This window comes from Tachyglossus aculeatus, chromosome X1 (genome assembly GCF_015852505.1).
Source record: "Tachyglossus aculeatus isolate mTacAcu1 chromosome X1, mTacAcu1.pri, whole genome shotgun sequence".
In the NCBI taxonomy this organism is placed as follows: Eukaryota; Metazoa; Chordata; class Mammalia; order Monotremata; family Tachyglossidae; genus Tachyglossus; species Tachyglossus aculeatus.
Window position 1 is genome coordinate 48,682,847 of NC_052101.1, and position 23,243 is coordinate 48,706,089.

General features: G+C 52.1%; 1 protein-coding gene across 1 annotated transcript in view; it reads left to right on the forward strand.

The window, feature by feature from the left end:
• Positions 1–680: 680 nt before the first annotated feature.
• The window catches only part of TCF7 (transcription factor 7), an 82,554-nt gene continuing 59,991 nt past the window's right edge, over positions 681–23,243 (forward strand). The window contains exon 1 of the mRNA XM_038772609.1: positions 681–836. Within this exon, the coding sequence (XP_038628537.1) occupies positions 723–836 (114 nt within the window). The 5' untranslated portion in view covers positions 681–722. The remainder of the gene's footprint in view (positions 837–23,243) is intronic.

Here is a 23,243-nt window from a genome sequence, read left to right on the forward strand (position 1 = left end):
TAATTTTTGTTACTATAGTTAATATAGGATGGTTTTAGTAATAAACTATCAGGGGGAGCTTGTGAAGCATCTTTTCCATGTCTCCTCTGACCCATGCATTGAATTGGAGGAGTGAAATGCAAGGAGTGAGAGGTGTTTGGAAGGAAGGAGGGAGGGAGAGAGAGTATATGTGTGTGCTGGGGGAGGGGGGCAGACCTTCTCTGGGTTCTAGTGCTGCCTTCTACCAGCTAATGGATAGCCTCAGTTCCCCATCCATAAAATGTGGGTACCAGCCTCCATTCCTCTTCCCCACCCGCAAGACATACATAGATGTGGAGAAGAATGATAAGAAAACAGTTGGGAAACTATTACAAGTTAGGTAGAAATCAGCAAGGGAATCAACCCATATTCGAAGGGGTGGTGGAGGAGCTGAAGGGGTGAGGAGGAAGAAAGGAAGAGGAGAGGAAGGCGGACCTGACTTCAGAGTTTGTCGGGTGAGGCCCTGAGGGGTGGGAGGTCTTGGGGGTGGCCTTATCTCTACTGCACCAGTCCAGGCCAGAGGGGCAGAGACCAGAGCCCAGGGGCAGGCCAGGCCATCTTCCCCCCATGTCCCCTCACCCCACAACTTAAACCCCTGCATGCTGTGGTAAAACAAAATCTCCCCTCCCATCCTCTCCCAGAGCGACAGCGGTATTGGTGGAGAGCGGAAGGAATTCCCGGAGTGCCGGCTGCTGGCCCCCGGGATGCCAATGGGGAATGACACCTTGTTGGCCAGCCCAGGAGTCAGACGGTGCAGCGCTGCAGCCGCAGCAGGCGAAGGAGACCAGAGGGTCAGATACAGGACGCGACCGGATGAGGTAGACCAGACCCCACTCTCTGTGCTTGCTTGGGACTCTCTGAGGCTGTGGGGAGAGCGTGGGGGGCCAGGGAAAGAAGCAGTTCAAGGGGGAGACGCCCCCCCCCCCCCCCCAGAATTAAACCAAGGGTCAACGCAAAAGCCCCAGAGCTCGCCTGGCCAGAGGTGTGGTCAGCCTCATTCTCAGCCCCCTCCAGGATATGGTCACGTGTCCCGCTCGTGGTGTAAGGGGAGTTGGGAGGAAATTGTTCATTCAGGTTCAGGGGAAAGCTGCCCGGCCTCATATTCCTTGAGAAACTGCCTTCCCCATCTTAAATGCAGGTCTGCTGCTCCATGCCTGGAGGCAGGGAATGAGAGGAGGTGACATCCAAGGCTCCTTACACTTTCACTTCCCTCACCCTTCATAACTCTCCTCTCCATCCCTCTCATTGCTCTGGCTCCAGTCGGGCGGCAGGAACCCGAAACCACACACATGCGAACATGCACGCACACACACGTGTCCCGTGGCAACAAGGAGCCGATCTCTGGAAAGACTGCCGATGCTTCTTCTGTCACATCAATCAATCAATCAGTCATATTTACCGAGCTCTTACTGGGTGCTGAGCACTGTATTAAGTGCTTGGAACTACACAATAGAACAGAGTTGGTAGGCACGTTCCCTGCCCTCAAGGAGATTACGATCTAGAGGGGGAGACATCTCTCTCTATCACCCTCTTGTCCCGGCTTAGCCTCTGGTGGGCAGTGGGTGTTGTTGGTCCAGCCGTGCCGGAGAGCGGGCTCGGCGGGCCGGCGACCACGCAGTCTATGTGATGACAGTTGGCCTGGCCCGATATGGACCAACCTGACTTGTTTCCGTCCCTCCCTACCTCAATCCTCTGCTGCTTTTGCTTCCACTCTCTGCCTCCCTGATGAACCCACCTGGGGCCACCCACCGGGCATGTCAGGTTTGAAGCTAATTGGGAACAGTGATCTCCTTCGAGGGCTCGCGGGGTCTCGGGGGGTGAGACCGCTCCTGCAGGCCAGGCCATGGAAACAGTGCTTGCTCCCAGGGATTTTCCTTATGGGTCTGGAGCAGGGACAGGACGTGCACTCGGTCAGGGATGGGAGGGGCTGGGCGGGCGGCTGCAGCACCGCTGGGGCTCTCGGCTCCTGAGAGGCAATGGACTCTTGCCTGGGTTGGGGGGTGGGGGGTTTCCTTGGGCCAGTGCTGGACTCCCGCCTCATCTCGGGCTGGGTTTTGTCCTGAGGACTGCCCCTGCGGGTGTTCCCACCTGTAAATGGAAGAAAAAGAGCAGCCACCGCAGCTACAGCGTTGGGTGTAGCTGGCAGGAATTGTTGTCTGGGGGCAAGGCGGGAAGGGATGGGATGGCAGCTAAGGACTTAGTCCGAGAACATGGAGATGATGGAGAGCCCTTCTGGAAAGACCACATGCTCAGGAAATGCTCCCTAGGAAATGCTCAGGGGGCCCTGGGGGGCAGAGTTTGAGCAGCCCCCCCCCACCAAATTCCAGAATGCCCTTGGGCAGTTGCCAATTCAGTGGTTCCTCATGGATTTGGGATCCTCTCTGTGAAGGGCCAGCCAACCTTACGCCCTTCTCCAACGTCCCATTATAAAGGCCATGGGACACTGTGGGCGGGTTTTTGAATGAAGCAGTGAGACTCCTGGAATGGAACAGACTCTCAATAGGTCATCTGGTCTAACCCTCTGCCTCTGGGCAGGTGAATGCTGAGACTTTTTTGCATAGATGGATGAACCCTTTAATAGACTCCAGCATGCTCCCAGGCCCATCATGTAAAGTGGGACCAATAGACCAGCTTATATTTATTTAAGTCAAAAAGATGCCGAAGTGATAAAGGGTGTAAACAAGTACCCCTGGGTGGGGAAGTGGGAGGGGAGGGGTGATGGTGTTGGTTGGATGCAACCTGGTGAGGTGGACGCCCTCTCCCAGGAGGTCTTGTTTCAGGAAGGGCTCTGAAGTTGAGGACTTCTGGGGTCTGATGGATTTAAAGTTGGGGGGGGTGGGAGGATTCCAGGCAGGGGAAAGGGGATGAGCAAGCGTTCAGGAGCATGGAGAAAGTTGGCTTGGGAGGAGGAGCCGAAGGTCCTGGGTCAGAGGGCAGTGGGAGAACAGAGTGGCTAAGGAGGAGGAAGAGAAGGCTGCTGGAAAAGTCAGTGGTCAGGAATTTGTGCTTGGTGCCGAGGGGATGGGGTCATCATTGGAGGAAAGAGGTTGGGGACATGTTGGCTAGGGCCGGGCCCCTGCCTGCCTCTCTGGCTTGGCCTGCCTAGCCCTGCTGCTAGCGCAGGAAATAATGTATGGCAGGGAGGCTGTGAGGGCACGGTGCAGCAGCCGAGCCCCATTATTATGATTATTATTATGATTATTAGAGAAGCGGCGTGGCTCAATGGAAAGAGCACGGGCTTTGGAGTCAGAGGTCATGGGTTCAAATCCCGGCTCCGCCAATTGTCAGCTGTGTGACTTTGGGCTAGTCACTTAACTTCTCTGTGCCTCAGTTACGTCATCTGTAAAATGGGAATTAAGACTGTGAGCCCCCTATGGGACAACCTGATCACCTTGTAACCTTCCCAGCGCTTAGAACAGTGCTTTGCACATAGCAAGTGCTTAACAAATGCCATCATTTATTATTATTATTATTATTATCATCATTATGGTATTGTTAAGCACTTACTATGTATCAAGCACAGTTCTAAGCACTGGGGCAGATGCAAGTTAATTAGGTCAGCACAGTCCCTGTCCCACATGAGGCTCACAGTCTAAATAAGAGGGAGAACAGGCATTGAATCCCCATTTTACAGATGAGGAAATGGAGGTACAGACTGTGAGCCCACTGTTGGGTAGGGACTGTCTCTATATGTTTCCAACTTTTACTTCCCAAGCGCTTAGTACAGTGCTCTGCACACAGTAAGCGCTCAATAAATACGATTGATTGATTGATTGATTGATAAATGATTTTCCCAAGGTCACACAGCAGGCAACTGGCAGAGCCAGGATTAGAATCCAAGTCCTCTGATTCCCAGGCTCTTTCCAGTAGCCCACGCTACTCCTCGATGCCCCATAGATGGGATTGCCCAAGCGACTGAAGCCATGGGGGAGCCGGGCCGGGGGGTCCAATCGGCCAGCGGCCTGCCTCCCAGCCAGCGTGGCTAAGAGCTTCTGGCAGCTGCCCAGGGCATGTGTGTGCTCAGGCTCCAGGGATCCGCCAGGGCAGACCACCTGGCCGACCGCCCCTCTCCCACCTGCCAGTAGTCCTGGTTGGCCCTCTGCACCCCTCGGGGGAGTGGAGGCTGGGAGGGCCATATTCCTGGCAGGAAATCGGTGCCATGGAGGAAGGAATGCCCACCTCTAGGCAGGTCTCCACGGTGCCCTCCTTAGAGCAGGCACCACCCGGCTGTAGCTGGGGGACTGCAGGGTGCTAAAGGGAAATGCAGACCTCACACCAGGCGGAGCATCTGATGGTGTGCCCCTTGGGAGGGTTGGGGGTGGGCTGGGCCCCAGGAGACTGGCCTGGCCATCCCAGTGGACAGGGCCTCGATCTGCACTGTGGACCCAGAATGACCCCCAGGACCTCCAGGTCTCAGATCAGATTAATTCCCTTAGAGGCTTGGGATCTCCCCTTCTTCCTCCTCTTCCTCCTTCTCTTCCTCCTTCCTCACCTTCTCTTCCTCCTCCTCTTTCTCATCCTCCTCCTGCTCCATTTTCCCATGTTCTCCTCTGCTACCTCACTCTCACCATGGCTTCCTTTTATCATCTGTAGAACAACCATATTTGGGAAACTTCTTTCCCTTTCTCAGGTCTAGGGAAAAGGACCTGCCAGCCTGTAGCCCAGTGATGAGGTCTCCGTTCCCTTATCACCCTTCAGTCGCTTTAGACCTCCAAAGACCATTTGGTCCAGCCCCCTGCCTTCAGGGGAGATTGGCTCCTCTCCAAGGATGGGGCCTTCCCCAGCCCCCTCCCCTTGGTCATTTTGGAAGTACTTCCTTGCGCCCCACCCAGTGCTCTATTCCTGCAACTTCAAGTGGTGCCAGAAATCTGTGGGTCTGATGATTAGACCAGAGAGGCCAAGGAATAACCCCCTGACCCTTCCCTCCTGCTCCTTGGGCTCCTGCGTTCTCCTGGCTGCCTCGCTGTAAGCTCTGCCACCTCATTTTCCTACTCTGGTCACGGTCCTCAGTCTAGACGGCAGGCTAGAAATGTCCCCACTGGGAGAGTCTCTGAATGGGACTTCCAATAAGGGCCCGCCTCACCTTCTCAGAGTCTTCTGGGAAGGTGCCGACAGCCCTGAGAAGAGAGACAAGAAAGGTCATGGTTTGAGAACAGGCAAGGGCCTTATTTAGTGCGATCAGGGGCAGAGGCAATTGGGGCACCTCCCAGATACAGAAACACTTTCCTTTTAGGCCAGGGAGTGGTCCACTGCTCCAAGAGCCATTTGATTATAAGCTCCCGGAGGGCAGGGGACATGCTTAGAACAGGGCCAAGTGCTCGGTAGGCGCTTACTCCATACCACTAATCTCAGGGTAGCTCAGACGCTCAACTGACAAGACCCAGGATCAGATGCCGTGTTCTCAAAAGGTCGATCAGCTGCCCCAGGACCACCTGTTTCAAGGGCTTTGTGGTAGAAAGTAAGAACTTTCAGAGGAAAGAAAGCGCTCTGACCATCGAGCAGTTTGGGAGTCTAACTGATTCAGATTCTAACTGAAACGGGTTTATCTGCACACGAAAGCTGTTTGTGTGTGCAAATACAGTGAGTGAGATTAACCCTGTTGTGGTTGACCATGGAAAATGCAGACTGCATTTATTTTTCACCTGAGCCACACACAAACTGCAGGAAAGGGAGAATGAGTTAGAGAGGAGAGGGAGTGAGTGAGAGGAGGCAATGGAGTGGGAGCAAGGAGGAGAGGGAGAGCAAGGAGGCGAACAATCAATCTTATTTATTGAGCGCTTACTGTGTGCATACTAAGCGCTTGGGAGAGTACAATGTAATAGAGTTGATAGACACGTTCCCTGCCCACAATAAGCTTACGGTCTAGAAAGGGAGACAGGCATTAGGTAAATAAATAAATTATGGATTTGTACATAAGAGCTGTGGGGCTGAGAAAGGGGTGAATAAAGGGCGCAAATCCAAGTTCAAGAAGAGGGGGTGAGAGCAAGGAGAGAGGGAGTCATTGAGAAGGCGAGGGAATGAGGGGAAAGAGAGAGAGAAGAAGGGGACAGAAGAAGAGAGAGAGGGAAAGATTGTCATAAGCCATTTGAATCATAGTCATTGAATTAAGATGAAATCCTCTTGCCGGGATGTAGGAATTTGAGGCTGGGTATCATGGGAACTCTCAATTCCAAAGGCCCAGCTGTAGCCACCTCTCGGGACATCCCAGGACATTGCCAATGCAGCCCTGCTGTCTCTGAAAAGAGAAGAAGTGCTTGGGAAGCCAAAGGTGGGGGAAGGGGGAAGCTTCTCAAGTTCAGGTTATCAAAGTCTGGACCACATCTAGGACAGGGAAATGGGTTGGATGTGACATCACCTCAGCCCAGTAGCTTTTTGATTTGGTGGGAGTAGCAGAGCGGCTCAAGGCTCCCCTCCCACCCACCTCCCAACCTTCTCCCCCCACACCCAGCCGCAGGATCTTCCAGCATGGAGACTTTCTATCAATCAGTGGCATTTATTGAGTGCTTCCTGTGTGCAAAGCTCTGGACTAAACACTTGAGAGGGTACAATGTAACAGTATAATAGTATCCTCTAGCAGGATACTCACCTTCCAAATCCAGCAGGCACTCCAGGGGCCTCAGACCCAGTCCAATCCTTCTTCCTTCCCCTTCTCTTCTGAGAGAAGAGGTGACCAGTTTCTGAGGGAAACTCGAGTTTCCGGTCACTGAAATCAATCAGTCAGTTAATCAGTGTTATTTATTGAGCACTTACTGTACTAAGTCCTGGGAAGAGAGCAATCCAATACAGTTGGTAGACATGATCCATGGCCACAAGGGACTTACAGTCTAGTGTCTGATGAAGCAGAGTGACCTATTAGAAAGAGCCAGAGCCCTGGGTTCTAATCCCAACCCCGCCACTGGTCAGCTGTGTGACCTTGGGCAAGTCACTTAACTTCTCTGGGCAACTTGGGCAACTCCTCTGTGCCTCTGATACCTCATCTGTAAAATAGGTATTAACTCCTACTCCCTCTTACTTAGGCTGTGAGCCCTATGTGGGACAAGGACTGTGTCCAACCTGATTATCTTGCGTCGACCCCAGTGCTTAGAACAGTGTTTAACACATAGAAAGTGCTTAATAATTACTATAATTACTAGTTATTAGTGGAAAAACCACCATCTTCCCTCAGCTGACCCTTCATATGCTTAGGGAAAGAGAGAGGGGCCTACCCGTACCTCCACATTTTCCCAACTCATCATGGATTCCCTCCATTTTCCCTGCGACTCAACTGTCCTCCCAGAATCCTCAGCACTTGCTGTCTGTTAGCCTGGGCCTTAGTTTGCCCTGGGTTCTCCTGTTTGTTCCAGAGACCTGAGAACAATCCCATTGTGGTTGATTGGTTTAGGGACCCCCCAGTGTCTCAGGCCCCCCTACACACACTTGATTCCTCAGTGGCTGGAAAGGACTTGGGTCCCAAGAGGGTTAGATGAGCTGGTCACACCCATGTGGGCCTAAGCATCTCTAGGCCAAGGGAGCTTCCAGGACCCAAGCCTACATCAAGGTGCCCTTAGCTGGGGGCTGGACCACATTCTTACCATCTTACCCTCCTCCTTCCCCTACCCCAGCCTCCCATCTCCTCTCTCATCACTCTGGTCAATACTAACCCAAGGTGGCCATTGATGATGCTCAAAAAACTGGATCTCAGGACAACCGAGACCTCACACATGCCCTGTCAGCACACAGTCGCCATTTTGTGAAAGTCCACCTGAATCAGCCCACACTTAGAATACCCTATGACCCTCCCAGTTGCTCCAGAACCATTGTGTTCCCCCCTACAGGGCCTGGGTGAACTCCGACCCTGTGACTGAGCTAGGGGGCTACGTGGTGGGAGCCATGGCATTGGGGGCTAGAGGCTCGTATTGAAAATAATGGGCATAAAAGCATCCGGTCCTGACTCTGCCCCAGACAGGAGGATACTAGACTGTCCATGATAAAATGGGATGAGCGGCCACCCTCTGCTGTGTTGCCTTTTCCAGCCAGTCAGCCAGCTCTGGACACTTACTGCCTCAGGATAGTCTTTTCCACTGGACTCAGTTCCTCCAACTCAGTTCCTTCCAATGTTCCAAGCTCCCTTCCCGTTGCCCCCTGCCCCCCCCTGCTCCCAGGGCCAATGCCACCTCTGTACCTCCTCCACTGGGCTCCTCTCCCCAGGGTAAATGAGGGCTGACCAGTTGGAGATGTGTGTGCACGAGCAGGAAGGTTGGGAGCCAGACCCTCCGATGGCATAGGAGGAGATGGTCTGCAAGGAGAAAGGACCACCAGGTTTTATACTGCAGTCACGGTCCGGTTTCCAGCTGGCCTCACCCCTGTCTGGTGGGGTACCTTCATGTCCAGTTGTTTAATTTTCAGCATCCTTCCCCCTTCCACAGTTCTTGTCACAGAGTTCCATGGCTACAGAGTCCATCTGCCCCAAAAAGTGGCCACGATGGCTCAGGGGCTTATTGCAGGGGTGGGGGCCAGAAGCCCTCTAGGATGCCCACGATTGGCATGTATTTGCTAAATGGCACCTCTGGCATTGTCATGTTGCTCTGGGTGCCTCAGGTGACCCATGTGATGTCACGTGCATATCCTTATTTAGTATCTGTGAGGGCTTTTAGGGTCCACTCTACCCAGTGGCGAGAGCACTCAGTCCATCACTGGCATTTATTGAGCCCTAACTTTGTGCAGAGCACTGTACCAAAGTTGTAGACACTCTTCCCGCTCTCAAGGAGCTTACAGTCTAATGAGGGAGACAGACATTAAAATAAATTACAGGTAAGGGAAGCAATTTTTTAAGTTATTTGTTAAGCACTTACTATGTGCCAGACATTGTGTTAACCACTGCAGTAGATACAGGCTAATCAGGTGGGACACAGTCTCTGTCCCACATGGGGCTCAGAGCCTTAATTCCCATTTTATAGATAAGGTACCTGAGACACAGGGAAGTGTAGTGGCTCACCCAAGGTAACAGCGATACGTGGCAGAGCCAGGATTAGAACCCAGGTCCTTCTATTCCCAGGCCCGTGCTCTATCCAGTAGGCTCTGCTGCTTCTCCAGTTGAGTATAACGATAAGGTCATATGCATTGTGAGGATGGGGACAGGCAACACTCCAGGCTCAGCCGGGTCTGGACCCAGATCTCCATCTACTCAAGCGATGCCACCGAAGTGGGGATTGATGGCATAACCCCTTCCCTTTCTTCTCGGCAAGGAAATCATCCCCAGAACAGGACAGAGGCATGAAGCTTGTGTATAGGATGCCTTAGCCTGGGAGCTGGGATTGTTGGGAAGGGGAAACATACATTGGCTTAGTTTTTGGTTGAGGAGTGATGCCTGTACATATCTATAAATTATATATCATACATTCTTTATGTTAATGTTGGTCTCCTCCTTTAGACTGTAAACTCGTTTTGGGCAGGGAATGTGTCTACCAACTCTGCTGTATTGTACTCTCCGAAGCTGTTAGTACCATGTTCTGCACACAGTAAGGGCTCAATAGTTACCATCAATGATGAGGATGATGAAGGATTGCCCTGGCCCAATTTCTCTCTCCCCGGCTCCATCCGTGGTCTCTGGTCTTTGCTGTCCTGGCCCCAAGTAGTCTGTCTCCCTAAAGGGGTTCGGGGTGGGTGGGAGGGAGAACGTATGGAACGATTTCAGCGGACCGCTCAGTGGAAACAGATGCTCCCATCTTTAATAATTTAATTGAGGTCACTGTGTCTCTGCCTGCCCCCCACCCCTTACAATTGTGAAAAATTTTGTATGAGTGCCTTTGAAAGGCCCCCACTGACCAGAGACACCGTGTTGCCTTTCTCCAGGCTGAAATGGGGGTTTCCAGTCTCTCCGAGTAGAACTCAGGGCTGGCAGGGCGGGGAGGATGGGCATGCTCTGAGAAGCCCAGAGTAGGGGCCCAAAGAGCAGGGACAAGGGGTTCCCTCGTCTCCAAGCAGTCTGGGCAGATTCTCTCGCCCGGCAGATAAGTAACAGCCAGGAGGGATTAGGAAAAAAGATGGAAGAAGGAAGGATTGTTCGGGGGAACCTGCCGCCCTCTGCCAGGAAGTGCTGGCAACTTCCAAGATTCATGTTCTCTCAACTGCTGCAAGTTGTGCTCAGGAGACCCTGAACTGAAAACTTAAGACACACACAAAAAATTACCATCCCAAGTCAGTCAATCAGTCATATTTGTTGAGCACTGACTCTATTCAGACACTTTACTAAGTGCTTAGGAGAGTATAACACAGCAGTATTGGTAGACACGTTCCCTGCCCACAATAACCTTACAGTCTAGAGGGGAAGGCAGGCAGGCATTGATATAAATAAATAAGTTACAGTTAGTTACACAAGTTCCGTGGGGTTGAGAGTGGGGTGAATATCAGTTACCCAAAAGGTACAGATCCAAGTGTGATGCTGAAGAGAGAGGGAATCAGGGAAAAGAGGGCTTAATTGGGGAAGGCATCTTGGAGGAGGTATTGCTTCAATAAGGCTTTGAAGGTGGAAAGAGTAGTGGTGGTCTGGTGTATATGGATGGGGAGTGAGTTCCAAGCTAGGGAAAGGGCGTGGGAAAGGGGTTGGCGGCAAGATAGACGAGATGGGGGCACAGTGAGTCAGCTGGTGCTAGAGGAGTGAAGTGTGCGGGCTGGGCTGTAGTAGGAGATCAGTGAGGTGAGGTAGGAGGGGGCGAGTTGAAGTGTGATAAGGAGGTCTCCCCTCCCACGGAGGGTAGCAAGAATTGATCGATGGTGGTAAGAGGAGAAAGGAGGTGAAGCCAGACTGTCTCAGTTTGGGCTGTATTTACTGGCACTGACTGGGTGTGGGGTGGCATGCTGGGCACGTGAACATGGAGTCGTTGCAGTGGTTACCCTTGATGTGCCTACAGTCTAACAGAGAAGGCAAAGAGACATAAATTGAGATACAATTCCACTCCTTGCCACCTGGGTTCAGCTCCTCCCTCCACCTGAGATCAGGACCTGTTTGCCTTGGTTGGTTTCCCTGAATAACCAGGAAACAGGGGAAGGTTATGAGACCCCATGAAAGCCCCGAGCATTTGCTGGTTCTCATTGCCAACGACCACTGACGGGCTATTAATAACAGTTGCGGTGTTTGGTGAGCATTTACCCTGTACCAAGCACTGTACTAAGAACTTGGGTAGATTCAAGATAATCAGGTCAGACAAGGTCCCGGTCCCACACAGGGCTCACAGCCTAAGCAGGGGGAAGAGCAAGTATTGAATCCCCATTTTACAGACGAGGAAACTGAGGCCCAGAGAGGTGACTTGCCTAGCGTCACACAGCAGACCACTGGTGGAGCTGGGATGAGAAGCCAGGTCTTTTGACTCCCCCAGCCGCACTGCTTCTAGGCGCAGGAGGCAGGGAATCTGGGAGGCCTGACCTGGCAAAGAATGTCAGGCGCCCACACGTTCACCCATGCTGGGAGCTCAGGAAGACCTCTGTTCCCACCCTTCTCTCAGTTTGCTCCCGCTCCACCGCCTCTTCCTTTCCTGTCCTCCCCCAGGAGGACATTTCCTCCCGCGACTTTCCCGTGTCAGGAGAGAAAGCCGTCATCCAAGGGCAAGGGAGGGCAAGTTCTACGCAACGGGGCGAGATTTATGAAAGGGGCGGCAGGGAAAAGCAGGGGGTCGGGGTAGGGGATGTCTGGGCCTGTGGGTCGGAACCCCCCAGGGTCTCCAGAGAGCTGTCGGCGGGGAGGACTAAAGCCTTCCTAGCCTGTCCAGCGGCGGCCGGGTGACGGGAGACCAAGGGGAGGAGACCGAGGGGAAGGGACCGAGCTTCCTTCCCACGTCTGAGCTGCCCCCGGGGGCCTCTGGGAGGCGAAGGCAAACCTCGAGCGGACAGAAACAGCCCTGAAGGCTGATATTTCCTGTAGCCACCCAAACGGAAAACATGGTTACTAATACTCACTGTTTGTATGGGTGACCACAAGTTTACATTTCAGATAACAGAAAACAACAACTCAGCTCTGCCTCGTCCGCAGCCCCACCAACCCTACTCTCTGGTTTCCTCCGACTGGGCCCCCCGAACTGACCGGGCGGGCCCCTCTCCCCCCACCCCTTGCACTCTCTGACCCCTTAGGGTGCAGAGGTCCCACCCGCGGGGCTGCAGGATTAATCTTGCTAGGGCAGGTGTTTCCCAGAGCCAGAATTTCCCTTCCTGGTTGGTTTACGGGGGCCCAGTGGTGGGCTGGTCCAGCCTGGTAGTCCAAGGGTCATGTCCCCCGGTAATAGTAAGAATTGCGGCATTTGTGAAAAACTGTGTGCCGAGTGCTACATAGAGCTGAGGTTGATATGAGGTAATTAGGTCAGACGTATTCCTGGCCCACATGGGGCTCGCAGTGTAAGGGTGAGGGAGAACAGATACTGAATCTCTGTTTTACAGATGAGGAAACTGAGGCAAGAGAAATTTTAAGTGACTGGAATATGGTCAGACAGCAGGCATGTGGCAGAGCCAGGATTAGATCTAATTCTACTTCCTGGGGAGTCTGGATGTGCAATTGGGAGTTTTTCCCAAGCCCCAGCAACAAGATCAGGGAATAAACTCAAGGCAGCAAGTTTAGGATTTAAGCATGTCCAGGGGAATAAGTAAGCCTGGGGCATAAGCCATCTCTCAGGCAGTGCCCTCACCATCGCAGGAAAGAGAAGATGCCCCTCCTCCCCTAAGCAGGGCCCGCTGTAGCCGAAAAAGTTGGCTGCAGCATTTATTGCGTGCTTACTCTGTGGAAAGCACTACCAAACACAAGATTATTAGATCAGAAATAGGCCCTGTTCCACCAAGGGCTCATCCCCATTTTACAGATGAGGAAACTGAAGCCCATAGTTGTTAAATGACTCATCCCAAGTCAAACAGCAGGTCAGTTGCTGGGACCAGCGTCGGCTTCCCAAATCCGAGTCCCACACACTCTTCACTAGGCCATGCCACCTCTCTAGAAGATGAGGGGATAAGGGGTGACCAGCACAAAAGGTAGTAAGTTCGGGGGTGGTAGTCTGTGTTCTTCTAAGAAAGCATGATTTGCCCACATTTTTGGGACCCCCAACTTGGCCGCAGAAGCCAGGGCCAGAACCCCTGGTCCACTGCCCTTCCCAACCCAGAGCCCCCACGGATTCGGGACTGTATTCAGCAACTCCTTCCTCCACCTAGGGTGGGCTCTGAACAAGCAAAATAATAATAATGATGGTATTTGTTAAGTGCTTACTGTGAGCCAAGCACTGTTCTAAGCTCTGGGAGAGATACGAGGTAGGATGTCCAATGTGGGGCTCACAGTCTTAATCCCCATTTTACAGATGAGGTAGAGGTTTACATTTTACAGTTGGGCTTGACTTACCCAGCTATTGCAGGGCAAAACATTATCTTCTCCTGAAATGTGGACAGTAATAAAAATGATATTTGTTATACACTTAGTATGAGCCAAGCACTGTAGTAGATACAAGAAAATCAGGTCAGACACAGTTCCCATCCCTCATCGGGATCACGGTCTTACGTAGGAAGGAGAGCAGCTGTTGAATCCCCATTTTCAGATGAGGAAACTGAGGCCCAGAGAAATGAAGTGACTTGCTCGAAGTCACGTAGCAAGGAGGCGGCAGAGCCAAAATTGGAACTCGGATCCTCCAACTCCCAGGCCCATGCACTTTCCACGCTGTTTCCTTCCTCAGGTGGCCAGTGTTTATCGGGGCCTAGGGGAAGGTGGATCATGTCCTGGGGTAGACTCAGATAGGAACTAGGACTTTTTTTTCCTCAGAGGTTGGTGGAGATGACCCCCTTGGGTCGTCTTTGGCCCTGGGCTAGGGCTGAGTCCAAGGGCTTCGGGAGAGGGAGTGGGAATTGGGGGGCATGGGCTCCCCAGAGCCTCATCTCCTCCACAGCAGCAAGCCTGGGTGACGCAGCTGACTGGGGGAAACCAAGTTTCCTCCCCTGCTCCCCACCACCCGCCCCAGGCTCCTCTTCCGGGAGTGTCAGGGGGTCAAGCCCCGGAGATGTGGGGGTGGTGAGGGGAAGGGTAGAAAATGAGTGATAAAAATACAGGGTGTTGATCATTTTTTAGGAGGAAAAAGTCCCTAAATGTGGGGTTTCCCACCAACATGAGGCGAGTCCTTCCATAATGAAGGTTTTCCCCTTTCATTCATCCTGTGCCCTTCACCAGCGCCCCTGATTCCCACCATGGCACGGTCCCAAAATGCCCTCAGGCCCAGTCCCAGACTGAGCTTCCCCTGAGGTCACTCAGCCCTTTGGTCTGAGCTGGTCATTCTGTTCTCCAGGAGCCGCCGCTACCTTTGCAACAGGAGAGAGCGGAAGCAGGAACACCCTGCTCCCCGAGCCCCATTCCTGGGCACATCTGCTGGGTTCGGCAGCTGAAGGAAAGGCCCACAACCCAAAAGCTCCCGGATGATGGCAGGCTGTGGGATTAGAGACTGGAGCTAGGAGAGAGGGGCAGGGGCTGGGCCAAGCGGTGAGGGCAGTGGTCTGGATTTGATTTTCAGGGAGCCGGAGGAGTAAAATAATTTTTTTTTAAATGGAGTCCAGGGCCCAACAGTTGAAAATTTAGGGGGAAGACCAGGCCAGGCTGGGCCTAGTGTTGGCTGGGGTGGTGCTGTCAGGAGAAGGAAGGAAGGAGAAGGGGCAGAAAAGTGGGTGGGATAGGGCGTGGCGGTGGCAGGATGGTGATGGAAGCGGGGCAACGTGCCGGCTGTTTGAGGCTCTGCATCTCGTCGTACTGCCAGGCCGAGCAGGGGGTGCAGTGGGAAACAGTGTTGCCTAGTGGAAAGAACACAGGCCCAGGAGTCAGAGGATTTGCATCCTAATTTTGGTCCGGCCACTCGCTTGCCTGCTGTGTGACCTAGGGCAAGTCACTGAACTTCTCTGTGCCTCAGTCACCATATCCGTAAAATGGGGATTCAGTCTTTCTCCTTGTGAGTCCCTTGTGACACAGGGAGTGTGTCTAATTACCTGATTACCTTGTATCTACCCCAAAATTTAGTACAATGCGTGGCACAGAGTAAGTGCTTAACAAATGCCAGTATCACCATACCCTACCCTAGTACTTAGTACAGTGCCTGGTACATAGTAAGCACTTAACAAGTACCGTAAAAAAAAAAATTGTTCTTTCCGTAGGGAAGTTGGATTGGGGCTTAGAATGGGGAACTGGGTTCCTGGGCTTAGGAGAAGAGGTGTCAGTACCATACCTCAATTTCCCCTGGGGCATATGGCAGTCTTGGGGCAGAAAGTTTTGCGGGTATCAGATCCCCAGGAATTGCCTTATCTGTAAAATGGGGATTCAGTCTTTAAAACGAGGGGGGGGCTCCTCCGTTTAGCAGTCCCCTGAGCAAGGGAGGGCCTGGGATCTTCTGCCTCTCTTCTAGTCCATCCATCCACCCACCGCCACCCCCCTGCATTCTCCAGCCTTGGAGCCTTCCCCAAATCCTCCCCCTAAAGCTGTCTCCCCATTCGCCATCTAATTTGATGTCCACACTCTCCAACCACGCACCGCCAGACCCAGCTCAAAAATTGCCCTTCCTGTCAGGGGGTGTTTCTGTACCCAGCTTCAGAGGTCTTCCTACCTCCAGTTGACTTCAGTTCCCCATTTTAGCCGCTGGGGAAATAGGGGCTCTGCTCTCCTCCTGCCCATTCATTCATTCAATCATTTTTTAAGCACTTACTGTGTGCAGACCACTGTACTAAGTGCTTGGGAAAGTACAATACAACAATGCCTAGAGTAATTTCCCTTCCCAGAGTCTCAATGTCATGAAAAAAGCCAGACCTGCAGAGAACCTGCAAGAACAAACAAGCGTAAGGTTTAGGTCAGACCCGAGGGAGATTTTTCTGCCCCAGAGGGCCGGAAAGGGCCAATCAAATAGTCATAGTACTTACTGAGTGCCTACCATGTGCAGAACATTGAACTAAGTGATTGGGAAAGTATAATATAAGAGACGGTAGCTGCGGTCCCTGCACACAAGGAGCTTACAGTCCACAGGGACAATGATGGAGGGTGAGCAGGGAATGTGTCTGTTTATTGCTATTTGGAACTCTCCGAAGCGCTTAGTACAGTGAGAAGCAGAGTGGCATAGTGGCATGAAGACGAGCTTCGGCGTCAGATGGCTTGGGTTCTAAGCTCAGCTCTACTGCTTGTCTGCTGTGTGACCTTGGACAAGTCACTTAACTTCTCCGTGCCTCAGTTACCTCATCTGTAAAATAGGGATTAAGACTGTGAGCCCCATGTGGGACAACCTGATTACCTTGTATCTACCCCAGTGCTTCGAATAGTGCTTTACGCATAGCATTTAACAAATACTATAATTAATGTTATTATTATTATTATTACAGTGCTTTGCACACAGTAAGTTCTCAATAAATTTGATTGAACGAATAGATGAATGAATGAGGGAAAGAGTTCCCTTCTCTGGAGGGGTCTGGAAAAATAGGAGACAGGCCCACCTGTCCCAGTTGGTTAAGGGGACTTGCCTAAAGTCAGGGGGATGGACCAAGTGACCAGGCCCATCCAGGGCTTCCCCAGGGACCTGGGGACATCAGCAGAGGGAAGACTGGGGTGGGCCCAGCACCCTTCCTGGGTCGACTTTCAGCACCTCGGCAAGGCACCAGGGACCTCCAGGAACCAGTCTCCCTGGGAGACTCCCTCCCCAGACCCCCAGGATCCACTGCCGACAGAAAGGGCCACCCCTGATCCCATGCACAGTCCCAACAATTGGAGACCTGCAGCCTTCACTGCATCCCCCTCCTGAACTCATCCCACCTCGGATAGTCTGCAGAGCATGCGCAAGGGAAATCCCCAGAAACTTCCCTCCTCCCCACTCTCCTACAGGGAGACGGGACATTGCCCCATACAGACCTCTGGCCTTCAGGAAGGACCTCCAGTAAATTAATTAATGATATTTATTGAGTGCTTACTATCTGCAGAACACTTTACTAAGCGCTTGGCCCCAGTGCCCTGCAGGATCAGCCCAGGCCCAACTGTGCTGGAAGTTCTTGCTTAGCCCCCTCAGCCGGGTTTCCCCAAACCCCTGGAGAAGGCTGCCTCCAGATCATCAGCCTTCCCCATCCCTGCGTCCTTCCCTGACTCCGGTGACCCTGACTGGTGGCAGTGGTGATACAGGTGGCTACATTTTCTGGCCACCTAGCATCTCATCCCCACTCTCCAGAGAATATGATGGCTTACAGTTAAAATATTAAGCACTTGCTATATGAATGTCAAACACTGTGCCAAGACTGAGGAAAAGAGAAGACAGTCAGTTCAGACAGTCCCTGTTCTGCTTGGGGCTCACAACCTAAGAGAGAGGGAGTGCAGGGAATCTTATCTGCATTTTACAGATGAGGAAACTGAGGCCCAGGATCTTTCCCAAGGTCCGGGTAGAAGCGGGACTAGAACCCAGGCCTCCTGATTACCTGTCCCATGCTCTTTCCAGATCATACCATGTATTATCCCCATTCCTCATGCTCGATCCCTCCCCAACCCCTGCGGCCAGACCCGAGCAGGCAATGTGTCTGTTGCTATATTGTACTCTCCCAAGTGCTTAGTATAGTGCTTTGCACCAAGTAAGCGCTCAATAAATACGATTGATCGAATGAATGAATGAATCCAGCCCTCCAGTATAGGTGAGGGAGGATTCAGTTCTCTCCGGGCTCCAGGGATATGAAGGAATTTTTCACCTTGCTGTTTTCACACGTCTTGCACCCTCTTGGGGAGTGACTCAGCTAGGGACAAAGCATAACAGCTTGTGGGAGTGCTAATTCCAGCTTGCCTGGAATTATAGCTTGATTCACCTGCCTGGGTAGCAAGAAGCCACGCCTGCTCTCCCTAGCCTGGCTGGGGCCGGAGAGGAGGGGGAAGAGGAGGGGAGAGGGGGCCGAGGCCCAAGCCAACTGTTTTATGGCTCTCCAAGCCACCGAGCAAGACGATCCAGGAGGAGCCTTCGGAACACCCGAGGCCACTTCCAAGGAGAGCCCAAACCCCCGCCCCATAGAGGCAAAGCCTTGGAAATAGAAGCAGCATGGCCTAGTGGAAAGAGCACATGCCTAGGAGTCATTGGTCCTGGGTTCTAATTCTGGCTCTGCCACTTGTCTGCTGCATGACCGTGGGCAAGTCACTTAACTTCTCTGTGCCTCAGTTACCTCATCTGTGAAATGAGGATTAAGACTGTGAGACCCATGTGGGACAGGGAATGTGTCTGATCTGATTATCTCGTACCTGTCAGAGGACTTAGTACAGTGCCTGGCCCACAGTAAGCATTTAACAGATACGAGGAGGCAGGGATTTACAAAGTGAGTTGCATGCAAAGTTGCGGACTGTCTTTATATGACCTTGCTTCTCCCCGCCCCCACATTCCCTCTCCAGAGCTCAGTTTTCTTCTAGAAAAGTCCCACCCTGATGGACCTAGAAGATTAAGACAGTGAGCCCTATGTCCGGTAGGAACTGTGTCCAACCTTATTCTCTTGAATCTACCCCAGCACCTAGGACTGTGCTTGGCACATAGTAAGCACTTAACAAGTACCATAATTATTATTATTATCAAAGGAGGGGCGTGGGAGAGGAGAGGAGTTAGAGGAGGAGCCCAGGGCCCTGCTGTGGGGTCGGAGGAAGGAGTTGGGGGACACAGTGTAATCACTACTCGTGTTTCATTTCTGGATATCTGTTTCCCGCTTCAAAGGATCTGACTAACCGTTGCAGGCCACACGCCGGCAACTTTGAGAGCTTGATCTGGGCCCGGACCTTTTCGATGCTCTGAGGGCCCTTGGGACTGTTCCCGCCTTCATAGCCAATTTCATAGAAAGCATTTTTAGTCTCTCCCCCAACCCCTTGCAGCAGCCACCTGCAGACTGCTCAGGGCCTCCTGCTCAAGTTTCAAGGTTCCCGGTTAGTCTCTGGCTGGCAGTGCTGTGTGACCTTGAGCAAGTCACTTCACTTCCCCAAGCCTCAGTTTCCTCCTCTGTACAACAGGGATTCAATAGCTATTCACCCTCCACCTTAGGCTATTAGTCCCATCAGGGGCAAGGACCGTGTACACCCTGCTTATCGTGCATCTCCCCCAGTGCTTGGCACAGAGTGAATGCTTAATGAATACACCCCAGTTACTCATTATTATTATTATTATCATTATTCCCAGCACTTAGAACAGTGATTTGCACACAGTAAGCACTTAACAAATGCCATTATTAGTATTAGTATTATAATTAGGATTGATATCATCCTGAGGGGCTGTGAACTCCTGTAGGCAAAGTCAGGGGACAGTTTCAGGGGCCAGACTGAAAGGCATATGCCTCTGTTGCTGCTTGACTGTCATTTTAGGCCACTTGCCCCTCTCCCTGGGAATGTTGATTTCACACTTCTCTTCTTAAGTTCTTTAGGGAATTTGAATTTTTAAAAACTGAGGCAAGCCTCCCCTGAAATGTTTCATAATTGCCATGTGTCCCCTCTGAAAAAAGTGTTTCCGGAAAGAACCAGCCAAAGTAGCCACCGTCCTAATACCTGCAGTTTAATCCCGCCTTCCGACTGAGCTTTTGTGACCCTTCTTGGGCGGAAGCCAAGATTTTCTTTTTTCCAGGGAGACAGTCGGGTTGAATTTTGGAAGCTCTGTGTGTGATTCACAGGCAGGGCCATGTCAGCCAATTGGGTGCCTGCCGGGAGGCCGGTGATAGGAGACAGCAGAAATCAGGCAACGATGAAAGCGGCCTGTTGGGTTCACCTCTGTCCCTGCCTACCCCAGCCCCATGCAGGGCTGGCACCGCTGCACCATCCCTCCCTCCCTCCCTCCTCTTCTCCCTCCGGCCCACACGCCAGCTGCCCCCAGCCAGCACAGCATGCCTGCCTGCTGCCCTTTACGAGGACAGCCTGAACACTACATGCCCATTTTCTCACGCTGCCTCATGAGTCAAGATGGCTCCCTGGTGTCTGTCCCATGGCGTTATGACCACAGGCCACACCCCCGCTGGGCATCTGCGAGGCGACTCGGGCAGGGCCTGGTCCAGCCCACCCGGCGGTTGATGGTCTTCCTTCCGCCGCTGAATCTGCACAAAGCATCACCCCTCCATTGGTGAGACCCAACCCGTGGATGTGGCCCAGCGGGGGGAAGAGGGTGGAGGGGCAGGATGGCGGGCTAAATGGGAGAGGATTACGTCAGCCGACAGCCCAGGCAATGGACTGGTCACCCTCTCTGCTCGCTCCCAAGCCAAGCCAGGGTGGTCTTATGATTAAATGAGTTAGGAGTGGTGGTCCCTGCAGCGGGACCCCCAGGCCAGATATTTGGAATGTGTTCATGGTCCGCCCTGCCATTCACGGCCAGGCTGGTCATTTTGATTTTGAAGGAAGAAAGTAGTAGTAGTAGTAGTAGTAGTAGTACTTAGTAAGTGCTTCCTTTGTGCAGAGCACTGTACTAAGCTCTGGGAGAGAATCCCCAGCCTCACTTTGTCTGCAAGCCTGATTTAGTAGCTAAAAATGGTGTCACTTGGGATAACTTTCTCACTAGCTCCCTCTCTTCTGCAACTGACTTTTCTCTAACTTTCTGGGCAGCTAACATTGTAGCCTAAGATCTTTGGAAAAGGACTGAAGCAGCTCAACCCAGACTGGGGTCCAGACCAGAACCTCTCTGTAATCCTGAAGTAACTTTCAACATTGTTAGAAGACAGGGATGTGTCTTTAACTTCCAACGTGCTCTCCCAAGCGCTTAGTGCACTGTTCTAGACTGTGAGCCTATTGTTGGGTAGGGACCGTCTCTATATGTTGCGGACTTGTACTTCCTAAGCGCTTAGTACAGTGCTCTGCACACAGTAAGCGCTCAATAAATATGATTGATTGAATGAATGAATCCACAGGCGGCAATTAGACACAGTCCCCGTCCCTCACGTCACAGGGTTTGCAATCTAAGAGGAGCCCTTGGAATGCCGAGCCCCTGAGAAATGAGCCAGACTTTAGCGTTGGCTAGTTTATGGGGGGCCTATCAAAACTCCCAGACTCCCATGCCCCCCAAGTCATCGTTAGCTGGGATAGTTTCGGGCTAGCTTCTGTCCAAAGTAGCGGGGACCCAGCCCCCTGCCTTTGAGAGATATTTATTAGGTGCTTACTGTGTGCAGGGCACTGTACTAATTGCTTGGGGGAATACAATACAACAGAGTTGGTATACATGTTCACTGCCCAGAAGGAGCTTACAGTCTAGAAGTGTAAAGTCTAAAAGTGGCTCGGCCACTCACTTGCTGTGTGACCTTACTCAAGTCACTCAACTTCTGTGCCTCAGTTCCCTCATCTGCAACATGGAGATTCGATACCTGTTCTCCCTCCTACTGAGTCTGTGAGCCCCATGTTATCCTGCATCTTCCCCAGCGCTTAGTTCAGTGCTTGGCATATAGTAAGCACTTAACAAATACCACAATTATTATTATTAGGGTGAATGCTCAGATCAAAGACATTATTCTGCATAAACCAATGAGGTAACAGTAGAGTGTCTTAAAGCCCCAGTGGGAATATATAAATATGTTGATTCAGGAAGATTTGAGGGGTCTGCTTCCCCTTCCAGTAATAATTGGGGTATTTGTTGAGTTCTGGTTATGTGCCAAGCACTATACTAAGCATTGGGGTAGACTGAAGATAATCAGATCAGAGTGGACACAGTCCATATTCCACATGAGGCTCACAGGCTAAAGGGAAGCAGCATGGCCTAGTGGAAAGAGCACAGGCCTGAGAGTCAGAGTACCTGAGTTCTAATCCTGGCTCCACCGTACGCCTGCTGCGACCTTGGTCAGTCACTTCTCTTCTCTGGGCCTCAGGTTCCTCAACTGTAAAATGGGGATTCAATACCTGTGCTCTCTCCTACTTTGACTGTGAACCCCACATTGGATAGGGACCGTCGTGTCTGACCAGATTAACTTGTGTCTACCCCAGCACTTTGAACTGTGCTTGATCCATAGAAAGCACTTAACAAATGTCATAAAGAATAGATAATTAATTCCTATTTTGCAGATGAAGAAACTGAGGCAGAGAGAAGCTAAGTGACTTGCCCAAGGTCACATAGCAAGCAAATGACTGAGTTGTCCCTGTCCCATTTGGGGCTTACAGCAGTGAGTAAGCAGTGAGCACAGGTGTTTGAGGCAGTAACCTTGCTTTGTCCTGTAGCCCGTCAATCATATTTATTGAGTGCTTACTGTGTGCAGAGCTCTGTATTAAGCGCTTGGGAGAGCCCAGTATAACAATAAACAGACACATTCCCCATGTGAGACAGGGACTGTGTCCTGCCCTGCCCCGCACCGACCCTTCAGTGGGCTCTGTGGAAGCCTTCCCCGCAAGCCCCATTCCTAGCCGTGCCGCGCTTTCATTCGTTCAGTCATATTAATTGAGCGCTTAATGGTGCAGAGCACTGGACTAAATACTTCGAAGAATATGATACAACAATAAGCAGACCCATTCCCTGCCCACACGAGCTTACAGTCTAAAGGACTCTCCCAACTCCAACCCCTCGTTCCCACTCTTCCTCCAGCCCGGAACACCCTTCCCGCCTTGCCAAACCTGTCAATCCACAGCCCTCCCTATTTTCAAAGCCCTCCTAAAATCCCACCACCTTCATAAGAGGCCTTCCCCGATTGACGTCCAACCCCCGTGTCATATCAGCCCAAACAGTTGTCCCCCAGCCCTTCTGTATTTACCCTTTCCCTTCCTTCGCACTTGGATATATACGCACAGTCAATTGCTCTGTCCGTTTTTTTACCCAGATTGCCTTATTTGGAAATATTTTCTGCCCCTCTCCCCCTGTTGAAAGGGAAGCTCCTTGTGGGGAGGGAATGTGTCTCTGGCTTCTGGGGAACTTTCCCAAGCCCTCAGTACAGTGCATTGCCCCAGTAGGCACTCAGCACATCCCTTTCTCCCTTAGCTCCTTGGTGGCGGAGCAGCTGGGTGGGAAGGTTTGCTGTACAGAGCTCTTGGAGGGCTGCCCCGTGACCGGACATGTGCCGGGCCGGGGGAGAGTCACCTGCTTCCCTCCTTGGCTTCCACGTTGGGCCTCTTCCATCACAGGTGGAGCCCAGGTGCCCAGCCAGCAGGTTGGAGGGCAACCAAGCAGCAGGTGCCCCACCTTAGGGCAAGTGGACGGTTGTCTGCACAGACTGGTATGACTGACCCTTAACTTTGAGAGAAGCAAGCGTGGCTTAGTGAATAGAGCCAGGTCCTGGGAGTCAGAAGGACCTGGGTTCTAATGCCAGCTCCCCCACAT